General features: G+C 43.0%; 1 protein-coding gene across 1 annotated transcript in view; it reads right to left on the reverse strand.

Annotated features, from left to right (window-relative positions):
• Positions 1–270: 270 nt before the first annotated feature.
• Positions 271–19,682, reverse strand: part of SCGN (secretagogin, EF-hand calcium binding protein) — a 28,363-nt gene continuing 8,951 nt past the window's right edge. The window contains exons 3-11 of the mRNA XM_062568026.1: positions 17,582–17,674; positions 17,236–17,325; positions 16,230–16,286; positions 15,370–15,447; positions 6,025–6,080; positions 4,927–4,972; positions 4,753–4,812; positions 4,167–4,235; positions 271–908 (exon numbers count right to left, since the gene is read on the reverse strand). Of these exons, the coding sequence (XP_062424010.1) occupies positions 780–908; positions 4,167–4,235; positions 4,753–4,812; positions 4,927–4,972; positions 6,025–6,080; positions 15,370–15,447; positions 16,230–16,286; positions 17,236–17,325; positions 17,582–17,674 (678 nt within the window). The 3' untranslated portion in view covers positions 271–779. The remainder of the gene's footprint in view (positions 909–4,166; positions 4,236–4,752; positions 4,813–4,926; positions 4,973–6,024; positions 6,081–15,369; positions 15,448–16,229; positions 16,287–17,235; positions 17,326–17,581; positions 17,675–19,682) is intronic.

The following is a 19,682-nucleotide window of genomic DNA, read 5'->3' on the forward strand; positions in this document are numbered from 1 at the left end:
CTTCAGTACGGGTCAAAAGAAGGGTTTTCTCCAGAAATGATCTTTATCTGCGACTTTGTCCTGGAGGTGGTAGTTTCTATTGTATATGGTTTCCCCATAAGAAGAATCTATCATGTTTCATTTCCTGGCATAGTGAAAACCTACACTTGATAAACATCGCATAACCCTCTCCGTTCGATGCATTCTACATAAAAGGGCTACCCGGTATGATTTACCAGTCTGTGGCAGATGGCTTTCCACACACAACACATTAACTCCAGTCCTACTGTATTTCTTTAACTGCCATTTTTATTTCAGCACAAATACACTGTCATTCATTTGGTATTTTAAATGCACAAACAAATGCTTATATTTTTTTCTGTCAGGGTAATGACTTCACAACCATCAAAAACACTTAGTAGCTGCAGTCTGAGAGCACTGATGTTACGCTTTTAAGGAAATATGTGTCCTCTATTCTAGAAGATTGGTAGGATGGTATTTCATGGAGGCAGGAGTAGAACGACACCCCCTTGTTTTGGGAAATTAGTATTCCTGTGGCTAGAGATCCTGTTAAGGAACCCCACAAGCAACAGCATCTACTGAACAACTCAAATCTAGTTACTGAGTGGAGAGGCTGTCCACGCGTTTCTCATTCTGCTGCATCTTTGCACAGATGCTCTTCAGCCTTGCAGCAAGGTGCCCCCATTCCCCACCTCCCACACGGTTACACAGCACTGAAACACTTCTATGAGGAGCGGCAGGCTCGCACGAGGGAAGCACAACCACAAGCATAGTCACATCTACGGGTTCATTTTAAGCCCAAGACACAAGGCCAGTTCAGATTTTTGAATTTTTCCATCCTTATTCACATCGCAATGGTTGAGCAGGATCTGGCGGAATTTATCCAGGTCCACTCCACTGATGCTGGGCTGGAGACAAAAGAGAGAGAGCCATTGCTGAGGAAGAAAACACCTCTGGATTTTGCCAGCTTTGCTAGCTAGCTAGTTTTGCTAGCTTCCCACTTTTGATCAGTGGGAATGACAGAGACAAGGAAATATCCTAAAGCTACCAGATGGCCTGGCCCCACAGCAACTCGTGTAAGGTGGGGAATGCAGAGATGATGGCCCTGCAAAAACTGAATGGGTTTGGTTAGGCTCAAGGAACTGTAACTGGAAGAAAATCTAATGCAATTCCTGCCCCTATCCAAGACCATCATATCTGATCCGTATGACAAGAAAGTCTGTGGGAGGATGTGTGGAGGACGCAGAGCTCTGCACTACTAGGCTTGAGGAGAACTTTTTCAAGAGGAGAACCAATTCACACATGCAACTCATGCTGCCTGAGGATGATGAGGCTGAAGGCCCTTAGGTAAGGTATGACTTCCTCTTTGCACACACATACATAGAGCATAAATCTAATTTCCTGTCTCTCCTCACATCCATCCCTGCATGTTATGTGGCCACACATACATAAACACACAGCCAGTGTATGGCCACCTGGCTTTTCACTTTGGTTCAACCACTGTCATGGTTAATAGCATCAAAACAGCTTTCCCTGGCAGTTTGGCAAGTGTGATAGGTATGTCAGGAAGAGATTGCTCTCTCATACAGGATCAATTTACAAAACAAGTATATTATATATTTATGTGGCATTATCTGACACTGTAGCTTATTTTATTGTTATTGGCTGTACCTATCCGAGGTTCAAAGGTGGCATATAGTCAATTGTAGTTGGAAATGAGAAATTAAAAGTGGCTGGCAAGGTGAAGATGCTAGGTGGTAGGAAACCAAGAATAAAACCCATCAGGTTTTCAGAGACTGAAACCAGATGCCATTATACCCAGCTGTGTTATTAACTCACAGACATGCACAGTTCGTCTAAATTTAAACAAGCTCTGTTAAACACATAAGTTGTTGTATAGATTGTAGGGGAAGCTGCTGGTGACCTCCATAGCTAGTCTGCTGAACACTTTTCATTATAAAAGATTCTGAAGAGCTTTTCTTGGAGAAGCCTTCATACTTCCCACTATTTGCAGAAGTCCTAGATATTTGGCAAGAATTTCTATTAGGCTGCTCAAGTACCTCTTCTTTATTCTGGGAAATTGCAATCAGATTTTGCTGAGATCCAGAGTGATGAGATGTGCCCTTTTTTTTTGTTTTTGTTTTTTTAACTCACATTTCTCAGGAATATTGTAGCAGCAGGCCAGAGTATTCCCAGTAAGTGAAACAGTTCCTGCTTTTATATATAGTCACAGCTGGAGAATATGCTGCCGTGCCAATGTCAAGGAACTCCTGAGGTAGATGCAGCAGCCAAACAAGGCATAGGCAAGACCTGTGCTAGGCTCCCTCTTCATTTATCCCTGATGTAGGCCATGCTGTCAGTGCTTATGGCTTTTTTCCTCTAAGGACATCATACACTACAGAAGAGCTTCCCTAGAAGAAGAAAGAGGCCAACTGTACTGCTTACAGCCATTCCTCCGAAACTCAGTGGAGTTTGCCAATTACTAATCCCTTTCAGGGGATAACACAGGGTCCAAAAGTAAGTGCCCTGTGTTTCTGTGAAGTGGGGAAGAAAAATAATCTGTTACAGGGGGCAAAGGCAGTCGGCACCACAAGAAGCAGGCTTTGTAGGAGTACTGAAGATTCAGGCTTGAAACCTTGTTACTGATCCAGAACTTGCCTAACTTCTAGTCGGAGCTTGTCTCAGTCTTTTACTGTCATGCAGAAAGTGGGTGAGTCTCATACATGAGGCTTAAACGTGTGGAGAGACGCCCCAACGCTGATCTGCAGTTGGTGGAGGCTGCTCAGAAACCAAAGCTCGACTGCCTCACAGGGCTTGCTGGCCAGGGCCCAGCACTGTGCTGACAGGCTTAGGGAACACGCTGGATTGAGCCACAGGCTCTGCACTCAGCTAGATAGACTTGGGAGCATAGGTGGCACCACACTGGGTACTGCTGTATGGAAAGGCAATAGCTCACGCTCAGAGAGCCAAAGACCAGACTATTTGGATCAAAAGCTATACCTCGAACTACATCTGGAAACTCAAAGTAATCCAAGGCAGATGGATTCTGCTCCTGTAAGAAGCTCAAGTCACACACAGGGCATGATATTCTGGATTAGCGGAAGATACCAAGTAATTTTCAAGTGTAGCCCTATAATGAGCTAACAAACCTTGAAGTCAGCAAGCGTGGTAAGGATCATAACCTTAGTGAAAAGGGAGGAAAAAACAACTTCTAGTGACCAACCCACGCTGACATAGTCACATTGGCTAAGTCATTGAAGAGGCAAAGTTTAATAATAGCAATTGTTTATATATATATATATATATAAGCCTCTGTACTACGGTTACCACATTCCAGTGTGAATTGCCTTGTTCTCTATGAACAGCTGTGAGGCAGGAAAGATCTCCAGTTTGAAGGCAAGGTTATGAGGAGAAATGATTCGCTCAAAGCCAGAGAGTTTTGGTAGCAGAGCCATCTCTCTGGAGACCGATGCTGGGGTTTCAGTCATCTGGCTCCTGCTTTCCAAGGTATGCTGTGAAACATCTACATCTAAAATCAAGTTCATAGCCTTGTAAAATCACAGCCATTAATGATAGCACATTTGACTTTCCTGCAGTTTTGACCGTGTTTGGTGATGTGCTGGGAACCTTTGGTCTGCACTGCTGTCAGTGGGAGCAGAGGACACTCAGCTCCTACCAGCATTACACGTCGTTATACTCAGGAGGGAAGTGATAGGAGAAAGCAGAGGCACCTATCGTTCATCCTGATTTCTCTTTAAGCTTACTCAACACCCTTCAACTCTTTCAGTCTAAATACTAATTTCGCTAAAGAAAACAATGTGTGTACGTGTGTGGATAGAGTAGGCGAAGACGAAATTTTCATTAGGTGTTTGTGACACTGTAATGTCTGCCTAATTTAGAAGAAGAGCTAGCATGGGCCTTTCTTAAATACAGTCGCTTAGCAAAGAGGTATTGATTTGTCAGGCAAAGCTTCGGCGATATTGGCAAATGGCCTTTAGTATCCGTGACAGTATGGTACAGTGTTCTGACATTAATTTCTGCCTCTGATCAAAATGAAATTTGACTCTACATTCTCATTAGCCTCTCTGTTTACATAACTTAAGCAAAACAAAAGCTTCCTCTCTGAAAAATACAGTACTAATATATGCAAAGGACCATGAAGCTACCTTGACAAGTTCCATCATATCTTTGACAAACCCATCCACTTCTGGGCCTTCAAGCGCTCCTGTCTTACTCTGAAAGACAGAAGAAACGTCAAAATCCTTCAGTAAGTGAAAAACACAGCAATGTTTACTAGTCAGCAGGTCTATCTTGTCACTGGGCTCTGGTGCCAAGTTCGCTTCCTTCTTCCCAAACCAATGCCTGGGCCAGACTCCCTAAATAACTATAATTTCAGTCCTAGAAGGAATATTATTTTCCGAGGTGGTGTAGGTCCCGAACTGCCAAAGACTGATAGAACTAAAGTCTCCATTTCCTCTACAAGCCTTGCTTTTCCTGAACGCAGTAGCTCTGCCCGTGGGGACGGAAAAAGTGAAACTAGGTCTTTTTCAATGAGGTCCCTGACCATTTCTCACTTCTGTCCCCCCACCTCATGCCACAGCCTCACGCCTGGAGCACTCTGGCCTGTGGGCTCCAGCATAGCTACAACTCCAGAGCAACAGCTAAAACATTCATAGGGATGAAGAAGTTTCAGCAGTGAACATTTAGTCTATAAAATCTAAAGAACGCAAGAGAATAGCCTCTGGGACTCACAACATCGTAGTGTGCAAAGATTTTCTCAAAATCTCTCCTCCGTTCTTCTGTGCTGCAGGCCTGCACGCAGAGAGGACAAGGAAATGAAAAAGGAAAGAACAGATTCAAGTTCGAGTGCAAGTTATCTTAGCTGAGAAACACATGATGAATGCTTGAAAAAATACTGCTACTTACATCCATTTTAAATTGAAGAAGGAAATTTTCCTGGAGTGCCAGAATCCTGAGCAAGGAGATATAAATTATGATCTGTTCACTTTATCATCTACATGCAAACTGTTCTGAACTATTCGGGTTCATAAAGCAGAGATATTTTTGATTATAGTTCTTTTAAAAAGAAAATCATCAGAAGGGTTATTTATAGAGGTCTGTTATGTGAATGTATGCCCCCCCTCTCTGTCTGATGGGGGAATTGCAGGCGTTCTTTGCTTCACTGAAAACACCTTTCTAAGTGCTCTTGCTCCTCACAGAGTATTTCTGATGGGCCAGTGCAAAGGAGGCTGTTGGCCTTTGAAGCAAGAGCTACCAGACAATTATTCTTCTGTAACTGGATTGCTGTGCTATATTAAAGTAAATAGCAATTTATCACTATCTTTTGGAGGAGGAATTGGTGGTTGTAAAAGTAAAGGACAAAGTAATCCTGGCCTAAGCACTGGGACTGGACAAATTCCTCTCCTTCCCCCCTCCTCTGTCCAAAGCTCCTTGCAGCACTGATAAAAGCTTTTATCTTTCCAGCTGCTCTGCTAACCCTGAGCCGCCTCTGAGCCTGCAATGCCGAATGTGCCAAACAGCATCTGCACGCCACAGGGCTTGGGAGTGAGAAACATGTTCGGAGCAGAGGGGAGCCTCATCTGGCACGGGGTAAGGGAGCAGCGGGGGGACCATATTTAAAAGCTAAATGCAACAGCAAGCTCGGTATTTTCGGAAGGCTCTACCTGTACTTTTCAAGACCCATCCAGGCATTTCACATACATTTGTGTGCATGTGCACATGCCTTGGAGGGATGAAGGACAGAAAAGAGTCAGAGGCACATGACTTGAGTCCCTGGTGTCATTCACCTGCATCCTGGCCTCCAGGCACTCACAAACCGTTGCTGTAGGGACCATCCTGGAAAAGGTCCAGCATACCCACATCAGAGTAACCTGATTTAATTTGAAATGAGGTAGGGTTCAAATGCGTATCTCCACAGGCAGATATGTTATTACTGTAAATTATCACCTTGCCTGGATCTGCAGTTGCAAGCTGAAAAACCGTCTCAATATCATTAAAGCCTACCTTGCCAGGTCATTCAGGTCCAGCCGTCCATCTTTGTTTTTATCAAAGATTTTCATCTAAAAAAATCAAGGAGACAGAGTTGTTGCAAGAGAGTAACCTTGAGGCACGGAGTGAGGAGAATGTGCTCATAAGCCAGCTGAGGTGCATTTGTCTTTGCCACCGTAAGGGGACCAGGGAGACTGGGAAGACAGGATGAAACCTCAGCCCCAGCCTGGAGAAGTTGAGGTGGTCCTCAGGGCTGGCCCCAGTAGGGCAAGGGGGCGGCGGGATCACAGCGGAGAAGGCAGCCCTGGCCCCTCACTCCTCCTTCCCTCAGCCCCAGACCGCAGCCTGGCCAGCCACCCAGGGCCAAAATCCTGGCTTGGCACCACTCCCGTCCCTCGGAGGGAGAAAGGAAGTGAGCACTGGCCTCATCCTTGGCTCATCGTTGGAGAAAGAATGTTGTCCTAATTTTAATGGGGGAAAAATAATATTCTACATAGACGGATTAATATTTCACTAAGATGGGCTGCCATTCCTTGTCAAATACTCAGAAATGGGATGTATCTTAATCTTCCATGAATCACTAAATCATGAAGTGATGGGGATATTCAGTGGCTCTGGAGAAGCCACATTCCTGTTTCACCAGCCTCTGCTGAGCGTGTGCTCCACACAGAGCTGATAAATAACAGAAGTAACATTTCTGTGTCTGCCTTCCCCCTTCCCTACTTTCTTCCCTATTTGAAGGAGCCAGCTTAGCTACCTTTTTCTGCCCTGCCTTCTGCCCCTTCAGTTATTCCACTGCAGCACAGGGCCATTTCCCTGGTCTCACTCACCACACATGGGTGTAGGTGTAGAGCAGGAGATGTCCATGCTAGCCTGCTTGCACAGAGAGAGGCTCCACCACAGGTTGTTTTGCAACATCTGACTTTAGCTCCTACTCTGAAACACACTCCACAAAGGGTGTGTATGGGGACCAGCCCCTGTTAGCTGGGAAAAGAAAGAGCCCCAAAGTTGGGTGGTAGGAATACTATAATCCCTAGGCTCTGTAGCAACCTTGATGGTTTTTAAAATGTTTCTCCAAATCCCTTATTTTAGACCATAAAGAAGCAGGAGTTACCCATACGGTATTCACAGATCAAAAAGAAATAATTGCCATAAAGCAGAGCACCACATATGGTGGGGGAATACAGCATTTTCTAAAAAGCACTGGGCTAAGCACTTTCCTGATGCAGCTGGAATGAATTCTGCCTGTGTGAGATAGGGAAGAGTTTGCTGGAGGCACTGGCCTAATCTTTTCTTCGTTTAAAGATATAAAGTCCTTATCAAAGCATGCTAAAAATTACTGCCTTTAGCACTTGTTTAACTTCACCAAGATTCTCCTACGCATTTCTAGGTTCCTGCAGATATTTTTTATTTTCTACCATTTTCTGTGTGCCTCAGAAGTGCTCTCTTGAGACTAAAAGCCTGTGTTTCAACCCAGGAACTTTAGATTTAAACAGATGATATGTTATTCTCTCTGTGGTGTCTCAGGAGGGCAAATACATAGATCTTCAGAGGGAAGCTCAGCTCTGCAATCAGCAGGTCCTGACCTCTCTGCAAGCTCACTAATGAGCACCTATAAATGTTGACTACGATGGCAGCAAAAGGGGCTGGGACAGACAGTCCCCAGCTCAAGAAGCAGACGTACACATGTTTTTTCATTTCACAGAGGCCAGTCTAAGACAAGCCATGAGCTTCTTTTTTGGTCAAACATCTCCTCAAGTCTCATCTTCTTTTCTATAAAATAAACAAGCACCCTAACATATCTATGCAAATATCTTGCCCACCCAGCATCTCCTCTGCATTGCGGGTATAACATGTTAAGGTTAGAGGTAATGGTTTAGATGTGAAAACCTTTTTGTTTTTCCTTATCAATCTTCTGAGCCAGCAGTTTTCAACTTTAGCACTATGATCTATTTCTGGACCCTTTACAGTTTTCTGACAGAGATGCAAACTCTATCACAACAAGTTTAACAGCAGAGGCAATACATTCCTTAGCATAACACTTAATGAAAAGCAATGTCCCCAAGCGATTCACTTCGGTTGTACTCTTTAAACTTTGCATTTAACCTTCTGCGGTGTACCATGCCTACTTATATCTAACCAGCTCCCCTCTCCGACCTGTTTCATTTGGGTCTGCTTTTGCAACATGAAGAGAGAGTCTTTGCTTTTTCAAATCTCTTTTGCTTTTTTCTGCAACAAGTATCCTCAACAAAATCTTCCAAAGGGTTTAATATTTTGCTTGCCTTCACTGGTCAACAAGGAAAAAAGAAAGTTTTGCTGGAAGAGCTAGGCTGAGCTAATTCTTAAATAATGAAATTCACATGAAAGATGGAAAACATAGTGAAGATGAAATAATGTTCACTGCATTAGTTCAGGTGCCACAGCTAACAAGCTAGACCTAATCCCATTATCTGAACAACTGTAGCTCATGCATACACCCTATATGGCAGCCTTAGGATGAGTTACTCAGGAAAAGCATGGGGTAATGTTATTAATTAAACTTTCAGATTTCAAGGATGCAGGTGTTTGAGCTGAGCTGATAATTGTGTATATCTGTACACAAAGAATGACAGAGGTACTCACCTATGAAGGACAGCTTGTGGGAGCAATAAGTAGATATTTGAAATTATTATGAGCTTGTTTCTAATCTAAACTTATACCTTTACTCACCTTCTTGATATGTTAAACTTGGTGGACTTTCAGTTTGCAAACCTGAGAGGTATATTTATGCTGCCAGGCTTGTATGAAACATTTCAATGTGGTTAAGGATAGGGTCTGGCATGCTTAAATAGCACTCAATTTTATTAAAAGCTTTGCCATATCCGGCACTATGTGTTATAAAACGATGCATTTATTTTACTGTCAAGCTACTCGATGTTTTAAAGTGTTTGCACAAATTAATTCACTGACATTTTAATGGCAGTACACCAGGGAAGTCGTAGTTCTGTTTGTTTGAATTCGGTCCATGCGCTCTGAGGCAGACAGAGCATAAACGAGAGCTGGGTTGGCAAAACAAAAGTTGGTACATCTTGCTTTGTTAATGCAAAATCAAAACTGCCTTTGACTTTGAGTTCAACGGTGAAAATTTCTCTGATTTCTCAGTGAGGCATTGTGAAGAAGGCTGCAGAAATGCAGAAATGTGACAAACAGAAGTATGCTTTAAAGAGCAATCTCAGGTTAGAAACCTGAATTATTTTCTGTAAGAGAGGTTAGGAGAGATGTAAACAACCCAAAAAAACCCTGTAATTGGTGGAATTACTAGTGCCAGTCTTTTAAGGTCTTTCTGTCTGGGTTCTCTGATGTGTAAAGAAGAGTTTCTCCCTCAGATGGGATGCGAAAAAAAAGTCTCTTCTTTGTCTCACATCGAGTCTCTCAACATTTGTATGGAAGTTCAGTACCTCTAAAACAACTATACGCCTGTGAGATATAACTCAAATTGGCTAATGAGTTCAAAAGCTACTGAGAGGACATAAAGATGGACATGGGCACAGGCCAGGGGAGTGCGCCTGGCTTGTTTCATGAGGACAGGGCAGAAACTCGAAGGCTATTGCAGAAGACAAGAAGGACCCTGCAGCCAGCAGGTTGCCCGAGGGACAAAATCCTCATTCTTTGCCCCAGCTGATCTCCTGTGTAATCTAAACAAATAGTTTAGAGAAAAATTTCTAAGAGTGTTTTTGCTCCTAAAAGACCATGGGGCTATTTGCTGGGATTTTCAGAAGCCTGCAGGTACCTAAGCTCTTTTGGTTTATCTTTAAAAAAGCTTGGGCTCAAATGTAATTTTCTACTTTCCACTGTCTTATGTAAACAGCGATACTGGATGGCAACAACATCATTGAGATTAAGCCTAGATTTACCTCCAGTTTGTTCATCATCAGAGTGAAGGCCCTTTCTTTGTAACAAACATGTCACAAAGCTGCCATTCAGCAGTGAAGGGAATTACACTGGCCCAAAACCATGGTGGGGGGGGGGGGCCCGGGGCACCCTAGGGATTAGGGATTAGGGGCTGTGATGGTTAGAGCACCCACGCGCAGCTGGAGACATGGTCTCTTGGGTCAGTACAACGTAATGGAGCCTCCCAGGAAGGCAGCCAGCGTGGACCGCTACCAGAAGGGATGAACAAGAGCAACAGCGTTAAGCCCCCCAGTCTCTTATGCTGTGCTCCACTCCTCCGGTATTTCTTCGACTTTGGCAATTTTGATCGTAGCCTGTTATGATATATGCTTGGTTCAGGCTCTAGTCATTGTAAAATAAATATTTATCCTTCCATTGCACCATTGCTTTGGTGGTCATAAAAAACTTCATTAATGGGTAAGCAAGCTTGGACAGTGAGATATTAATTGGCTAAATGCTCTTAGTAAACAAATAGAAGAAAACTGCACAGATATTAGACAACTGGTTCAAAGCCACAAAGGATGTCTGTGACAGAAGAGGACTAACCTGGATTTTCTATGCTTTTTCCCTACGTAAGAATACAGGCATTGGCAAAAAGCCCAGGCAGATATACTTTCACAGCCAAAGAATTGACCACCCCAAGCTGCTAGCATTGCCCTCACAGAGGAGACAACCAGCCACTGCAAGAGCACCAATGATCCATGCAATGCAAAATAAAGGTAGTCCACAAATCACATTCACGGACAAAGACCATCTTCCAGGTGCCCAGGGAACCTATTTTCCCTTGCACTGAACAGACTAAGAGCCCTCACTTAGCTGGAAGCTCTGGAAGCTCGTGGGTGAGGGCAGCCAGGGCTCAATACATGTAACTTGGCCCTCAAGGGAACAGCTGTGTGCAGACACACATGGTAAAATCGTGACATCGTTACGGTTGGTAGGATTTTTATCATTGATCTCTCTGGAGCAAAGACTTTATTCTCAGTCATCTCCATCTACTAATTTTCAAATGTTGTTGTTTGTGACTAATGTTTACTGAATTATCAGTCACTGAGCTAACATTATTGCCTTCCTAGAATTTTAGTTTGTGGAAGGCATAGAGAGTATTTTTTTCTTACGTTTTTCTAAAATATAATAATGCTTAAGTTAAAGAGCACTTCTATGTTGCGTTTGATATTATCAACAGAAGGCCATGCAAAAAGTGAATGTCAGTGTTTTGTGTGTGACTACTTCAGCAATGTATACAGTTTGATTTGCTGGAATTCAGCTCTGTCATGAGCTTTCCCTAAGTGTGTCTTGCAGACATTTACAATATTCTCCTTAAGTACGTGGTTGTATGTATGCACATATGTGGAAGCTGTTACTCGTGAGAAAATGTTGGCAAACTCATGATTTTGGTATCCATGGGCTGAAGCTTCACCAAGAGCCAGAAGCCCAATGACAGCTTTACCTTGGGAGCTGGAGGGAGAATGAGAGAGGTTAGTAGTTCTGCTGTCATCCTCCTCCTCATGATGAAGCAGTAACTGTACAAGTTTTCATTTGTCCATGTTGTGTTACTTAAGGAAGGCAGAATATTCCCACCATGTCATTAAACCCCTCCATTTTCAGAAATGCCTGCCCTGTCCCCCAAAGCAACCTGCAGCACCCCTGTGACGCGGTCCCATCGCTAGGAGCAGCTCCCAGCAAGGGAGGGCTTTGGTTCAAACCACAGTCAATGGCTCTCGGTCTATGCCCGTGCAGAAAAGACAAACTCACAAACCATTTTCTAGCTTTCAGAACTGCAAATGACTATACGTCTTCTTATGCAATCGTGTTTGCATAAATAAATATTAATACACATTTAATGACTATTAATGCAAACGTTTGTATACATGGGCACAAAAACTAACAAGACCACTGCCAACTAAGAGGGACTTCTGCAGCACAGAATTGCTGCTTTAATTCCCTCATGAAGAGTCCTGAAAATTCAGATGTTCTTTCATGACTATCCCCAGTGGCTTCAGTGCTCCTAAAGACTTGATTTAATAGACGCGTAGGACACAATACTAATAAATTCACTACCTATTTTCTTCCCAGGGGTTCATCATTTGTTCATCGTGTCCCTGATCTAAATCAGTATTCTTTGAAGAAAGGATGTCAAGGTCACTAAGAAACAGAATATTCTGTTAACAAACTGCTTCAAAGCAACCTGATAAAGTGATGTTCCTTTCCTGTGAAACCAATATAAACATATCAAAAATGGGAAAGGGCTTCAAGTAATGGTGAAGCAGAGCACTCTCCCAGATACTCTAGTTTCACGTCTGTGATATTTGAAATGGCTAAAGAGGAGGAAGTGATGGTTGTATTTCATATATTAAAAGTACATATGTATATATTTTTATACATGCATAAATACAGCATATATATTTATGTGTATAAATATATTTATATTTCTATTTTTATAGATATAAGTATGTGTGAGAGAGAGTGTATGCGATATGTATGTATAAATACATATACATATATGCACACCCCTATACAGAGGTGCATTTGCAAATGTGTATGATTCTGGAAAGTCTGAAGAGCCCAAACCATAGATTTGGAAACAAGACTTGTAGCTGGATCCAAAATCCAGTCAAGTCAGCGAAGAGTCATCCCTGACATTAGTGAGCCTTGATGTGTGCATTATCATTACTCCTGGCTTCTTTACTTCTGTCCCTTCTTCCTTGCTATCTCCTCAGGCCCGTCACTTGCTGTGCTATATTGGGCCTAGACCGAAGAGAGGAGAGCGTCTGTCTTCTTTTGTTGAGGAACTGGGGCCGTTTCTGGCTCCTCAAAGAAAAACAAGCAGAAGTGACTCTTGCAAAAGATATACTTTCTCCCCCTTCCCAATTTCTTCTCATGTCCCATATGATCATTCATCAAAGCGGAAGCTGTTTGCAAGTAGTTTGCACTCCCTGGTCCATGTAACATCCTATCTGCTCATGCCTCTCATCAGCTAAAGTTGCAAATACTCACCACAGAATCAGAAGATGCTTTTTTCTATGCCTAGGCTATATCTTCTTTAAAATGATACTTGCTATCTTTTCACCTTTATCCACATCTCCAGAAAGCCCTAAGGTCCACTCAGTATATTAGCAGCTGCTGAGGATGCGTGCAGCTGGCTGCAGAGCATACAGAAGAGAGAAGAGTAAAATTCCTACGGAGATGGATGGTTTTACAGCTCCCTGCCATACAGCTTATTTCCGTCCAAGTATTACTACAGTGACACTTGAAAGCCCAGGCAGATGCGGGCTACTGCGAGAGACCCTGTAGCTGCACGTGGCAGAAGCAGGTGTGGTCCAGATCTTGCATGCCAAACAGAGAAAAGAATGGGAATAAGAGCATATGGGAAAGGAAAAAAATATATTTCTGCTCTACTGTAAAGGAGTCGGTGCTGCAGATTGTAAAAGAAGAGAAAGTCTGTGAAAGACTCAGGAATTAAACATAAATAAAGTGCTGAATTAGAGCAAAGTCAGTCAGGCACTAATACCCCTTTTTTCCCTAGCAGTGGTCATGGTGGCAAAGAAAGAGCAATGTCAGGACTCTGCTCTTCTGTGGCTCCCTACTCTGTTAGTGTACTTTTAATACCACACTTCAAATGTAAAACTGAGTCTTTGTTCTCTCCTTGTAACTTTGCACTACAACTTGGACACTCTCCCCTGCGTTCAGTTAGTAAAACTACTGCATATCTGCTACTATGCAGATGAAATCTGTACAGATGCTCTTTATTTTCCATGATGTACAGTACTCAGATCTTCCATTTACTCTGAGATATCATAGAGTAAGATCACACATGGAGGCAACTGCTGAAGAAAAGCAGAGGCATTGTAATTGCATATCCTACCTTAACTCCAGGAATCCGGTTGCTCTTAAGTTTATAGTGCAGTATCACAAGGCAGCAACAACAACAACGAAAAAAAAATCTGCGAAGCTCTCATTTGCTTATAGCCATTACCATTCCTGACTCTTTTGGCATTGCCTCTTTGCAAAATTTTGTCTTCACTGAGCAGATTTGCATTAACATAGATTTTCCCTGATACAAGAAGCATTCCTCTTCTCAAATCGAATCTTATTCCGTACCACAGAAGCTAAACTGCCTTTTCAAGGTCACAAAGCCATTCTGTGAAAAACATGGGAATAGAAACCAGATCTCCTGGCCATCAGCCTTGGGCTGAATCACTAGACCGCATTTCTTCTCAACCATGCTGTTATCTAGCTGTATTTGGGGTGGCAGAAACCACTGTGTGTGCAATGGTAAATCTTTTTGGGGAAATTACCAGAAAGGGAAAATTCAAGTGAAATGAACTGCCCAATGTCTACAAGCTTTAAACTGCTTATTCCTCAACACTTGACCAGAGATTAGCCACTGGGGAAAGAGACTTTAATGGAGCAGAATAAAAGCCATTTGCTACCTGGAAACACTACTGAGAAGATTTTTGTTCTAGCTGTAGTTTTGGGGTTTTTTTTATTGTTTTCAATGTCTTTCAGCTGTAAAATAATTTCTGTAGCCTACTTTCCTCTCCCTTCACTGACCTGTAAGCATGAAAACATGTATACTCCACAGTAATTATACACTCTTTTCCTTTTGCTCTAAAGGGTCATATTTCTAGTCACAGATGTACCATACCTATGTAACGTGGTATTGCAGAATACGTGGACATCTCATAAGCCTGCCTACAAAGCTGTTTTCTAGGTACAAATACAGACTTTGTACCTAGAATCTAGAAAATCCCACTTGAAAATCATGTTGAAAATAGCAATGGTAGATGTCCCTGTGTGGAAGTCAAATGATACCCTTGATAAAGACATTAGAAATTAGCTATTTTTCTTATTTTCCCTTGTTTTTAGATGGATAGATACAGTAAGTATAGTAAGAAACCCAGATGACTGTTGATAAACTTACACCAAATATTATGCTGCTGGTAGCAGGATAAAAGCTGTCCTGCGATAAAGGAGGGGAAGAGTTGAAGCCCTCAAGCTTTCATCCTTCCGGCCTTTTGAGGAAGCAGCAGGGAGCCCGCAACGCTTTCTGGGTTACCTGGGTGCCGGGGGACCAAAGGGTTTGCCAGGATGGAGGCAGGGAGCTGGCAGAGGCTGAACGTATCCTGAAGAAGGATGCACCTCGCCAAGTGTTTTTCCACAGGTTTAGAGCTCGGTTTGCTTTGGCAGAAAGGCAGGCTGGGTTCTCCTGATAAACAGCTCGGCTCAAAGCAAAGCGATCTGAAACGCTGTCGATTGCTGATGCCCGGTACAGCGCAAAGAAACAGCAGAGGCACGTGCTGCCCAGGTGATCTCCTGGAGAAGAAACATGTTTCAGGAGCACATCTACAGCGCTGAACATCTAGGCTTGGTCCTGAGAGAGATTTTAGGCAGTGCTATTAGCTGAAGAATACAGACACTAGCTTTTCTTACCATTGTATCAGTATATTCTTCCAGCTTTACCTCAGCAACTGTCTTGTTATGCTGCAAGAAGAGATCTCGCAGGAAATCCTACAGCGAGGAAAGATTCAGATTTTACTCTTTAAAATAAATTAGAGAAATAACAGCAAGAAATCAGATTCATACTCAGTAGAGTTGTATGCATCTAATTTCACATTCCTGTTGAGTACTGTTGTCTTCAATGTCATATAAATCTTACTTTTTCTCATCTGAAACATGTTTTTTTCCAGCTAAATTACAAAGTAGCCAAATTTCCCCAGAGTGGACATACTGGAATAAGACGTAATGGAATAATTCCCACAGAATTATTAAAAGATGAAATTAGTCCCACAGCATTTGCTAATCGATTTTAAATCAAGATAGCCTCCATTCAGCAAAACACTTCAGCATCTGCTCATGTCTCAGCTAGGGCCTGTGCCAAAATTACACCCTGCGACTTCAGCGTGTGGGTCTGCAGCACCAAGCTGCCTTTTCTGGGCAGCGCTCTGCCTCCACGGCCCTCGCTTGCACATGAAACGAGTGCTCAGAAAGCCCAAAAGCCTGTGGGCTCGGGAAGAGGCTGTGAAGAAATACGGCTAAGGAAGCAGGACTCTTTTGCCCCACTCAGCGAGGATGGGAGAGGTGTGTGTGCATCCCCCCGGGAGCGAGCGGGACAGCAGCCGAGACGGGTGGCCTGCAGGTCCCCTAGGCGTTGTGTCCTCTGCTGAGCAACATGGAAATGCCATTTCTCGGCCACAAAAAAAGGCAGCAGGTTGCTAAAGGCAGTGGAAAGGCTCCCACAGACATCAGCACGCTGCAGTTCAGCCCCGGAGAGACTTGTTTGGACGACTTACTTTGAGCTCGCCAGCAGAAATGTATCCACTGCTATCAGCGTCGTAACTGCGCCAGATCTGAATGGGGAGGAATTGATACGACCACATAAACATTGCAGGCAACCGTCCAGCATGTCGATGGATCAGAATAAAGCTCCAAATCAGAACTTTCGTAGTGAGCATGCCGCTCTATTTTCCAACATTTAATTAGGTGTAGACACAATAAAATAAACTTGCCACACAAAAACATCTCTTTTTTGGACGTTGCACATATGTAATGTTTAATGCAGACGCCCTTTCCCTAAAAGGAAGAAAATAATGAGAAACTGACCCACGTTTCTTATCTAATTTCTATGTGCATTTGCTCAGCATGGTAATTTTTCTGAGTAAAAGTCAAGTCAATCCACAGCTGGCCATTTATTTTCACAACACACACACTGGATGTGAAATAAAAGTAATTGCAAGCAATCAAAATTTTGAATGTAATGAATTTGCAGAGAAAAAAGGAGCTTGTATTTAACAGTAGTTCTGCTCATTCTGCCAAAGATGGGTTTCTCAATGTCTCAAAAGCAGATTCATCTGTTTGACCAGGGTGGATGCTTGTGTGTCTTTGCTATAACCAGTGTGGTATTGAAGACTGAACAAGTAGATATTTGGTGTGTGGGCAGGTAAACTTTGGCAATGGTGCTGAGCTGAAGTTTGTATATGTCCCAGCAAGGCTAACAGCACAGGGAGGAAATTGGTGAAACTTCTGGCAAATCAGTGTGTCGGGGCAACTGGAGAGTCTCCAGATCTAAGGAAAAACCCTGGTTGGCAGCATCCCCCACCACTGGGCTAGTCTTAGCTACCACGTCTTTGCTTTGTTAGTGAAAATAGTGTAAAACATTCTCTATCTCAACATCTTAGAAAATGTTTTTCTTCCACAATAACCACGTATTTTCCATACCATAGTCTGCAAATGACTGAAGTGTGTATGTTGAAGCAGCAATTGGCATGCAAGGGGAATCAGCAATGCAGCAATATGCACCCGCATAAATTCCACACTGTTGTCCAAGGGAGTTTCCCGTCGGAAAAGTAGCAGAAAATTCTCATCATCTGGCAAGATCATATTTGCAAGCTAAAAAAGACAAATCAGAAAAAGTAAAGATAAGAAGAAAAATGTGAAGACTGGTGAGCTTATACGGGAAATAAAACTTGGGCATGTTGTCATCAAGGAAACAAAACCCAGACCAGGAGATCTGGCTAATACAGTATGCAGTAGCTAACCCCCTCCCCAGCCAGGGTTTGCCTCCCATGCCTCCAAGTCTACTCTAGCTCCTGGTTCTGCCATCTCCCACGGCAAAAATACTGGGGTGGGGGAGAGGGAGATATACCTCTTGGATTTGCAGGCGTCCATCCGTGGTGACATCGTAGGTGGACATGAATTGCTCCTTCATCCTCTGAACTTTTTCATCTGTGACGGTGCTCTGCCACGGGAGGAACAACATGCACATGAAAATACTGAGCATGCTAAGCAGTCTCCCAAAGGAAATCTCTCCTCAGTTACAGAAAATCCCCAGGAACATTGCATCCTTTATAGTCTGGAGCTAATGCTTCTGAAAGCTCACAAACATGCCACCTAGGGTGAATTTTTGGAAATAAGTCCTATGCACAGCTTTGTAGCAACTAAACTTTCAAATGGAAGACCAGAGCTTGGGGACCAAAAAGTTTCGGTGACACCTGCTTCATTAGTCAACTCTTTCCCCTATAACACAGAGATTTGGTTTCCAGCATGGGTGTATTACAACAGTTCTCATGATGCTCATTTTCATCTTTTTTTTTATCCAGGAAGATACCCTTATCCTTGAACTATATCTCTGTGGTTCATTAGATCATCTGCCTTAAAGGTGTCTGCAGAGCTAGACCGTTGCTTATTATTGTTACTGGTTCAAGAACTAGTAAGGCTTTGGCACCAAGCTCCACCGGTGTTTCTGGGTCAATAACATAGAATTTCAAGCGATTTGCACTCCCATTGCATCTGCTCAACCCCATTATCAATTTTTACACAGAGAGGGGTTTTCTGGATTTATCTGTTTATGCGTTTTGGCAGGCGTTACTGTGAGAGATGAAGTACTATGTTTAGTTTAATCAGGCATGATTTCTTCTTAGCAGCAACCTTTAGGATATCTTGTTTGTCTGGGCTATATGGTGTGTGATTTCCTCACCTTGGGAAAAGTCTTCTGGTCAGACGAGCTTCACAGATGTGTTGGGGAGCTCTCCTAGATAATCCCTCTAAAGTTCTATGAAGATGAGAACATCCCGAGATCACTAATTACAGATCTCTCTGCTCATCATTTTCAAGTAGGTGTCAAGAAAGTTTATTTGGCCATGATATGGAGTCAATTGCAATGCGTTACCATTTTGTAGAACCTCTTTTTGGCTATTATTAAGTTTCAAGCTATCTTTCCTCACTACCAATGTGCTCCTGCTTGTGATCTGTGTTCTGCTGGCTTGTTTTTTTCCTTTCAAGAAGCCATAACGATGTCTAACGATACCCTTTGCATATGCAGTGGCCAAGCCCTGGCTCCATGTCAGAGCTCCATGGAAGGGAGCCCTCTCTGCGAACAGAGGGAGGGCAGAGGGAAACTCAGACTCGTTCTCTGCATCCTTTTGTAATACTTCTACAAGAGGACAAGTTAAGTCCCCCCCCAATAAAAGAAAAGCCCTCCAACGGTTTTGTCATCTCCACACCAGATGGGATAAGGAATACTGGTCTAGCAGTGCCTTCCTGGTGCTTCTAACCCAGTTTCTCCTCCTTTCATTTACTACTGCAGGCCATGAGGTTGTGCAACCCTTTTCTTCATACCATGACACAAAACAACAATTAACTTTCTTAAATTCACATTATGCACAGATTAATGCAGCCTCCTTGGCTGTTTAGAGGATAAATAAATATAAATCTCACTCCCAGGAAAAAGACATTCTCTATTATCCTGTACATCCACAGTGAGTGACGGGTATGCACATTCTGTTGCCCAAATCCAGTATGTCCAAGTCTCAGATTTTTCACCACCTTTACTTGCTCTTTTAGACCCTGATTCTGCCAAGCATGAACTGGAGCAGCATTTATGTAGATTTGCAGAAATTTGCACAGAGTAGAAAGAAATCTTTGTATACAGTTGTCACCTCTTAGCGGAGTAAGCAGGTTGGGCTGCATGCACGCAGCAACTGCAATGAATGATCTCACCTTGTTTGAGACGGGTATTTGAAATTATCATGCAGAAAACTGAACATGACTCCCACCTCAAAACTTTCCTGGTCCTAGACATACTCAGTAGCAGCCAGATGACAAGACCAATTTTGAGCTGTTATTGAGCAGGGCTGTTGCAAGGCTTCTGCTCTAGAAGGGCTACCACGGCCAGCAACGGAGTTGCAGAGAAACATTAGGACGTCATAAATGAGGTAATAAGAAAAAAAAGAGATGAATAATAAAAC

Source organism: Rhea pennata, chromosome 2, assembly GCF_028389875.1.
Source record: "Rhea pennata isolate bPtePen1 chromosome 2, bPtePen1.pri, whole genome shotgun sequence".
Classification (NCBI taxonomy): domain Eukaryota; kingdom Metazoa; phylum Chordata; class Aves; order Rheiformes; family Rheidae; genus Rhea; species Rhea pennata.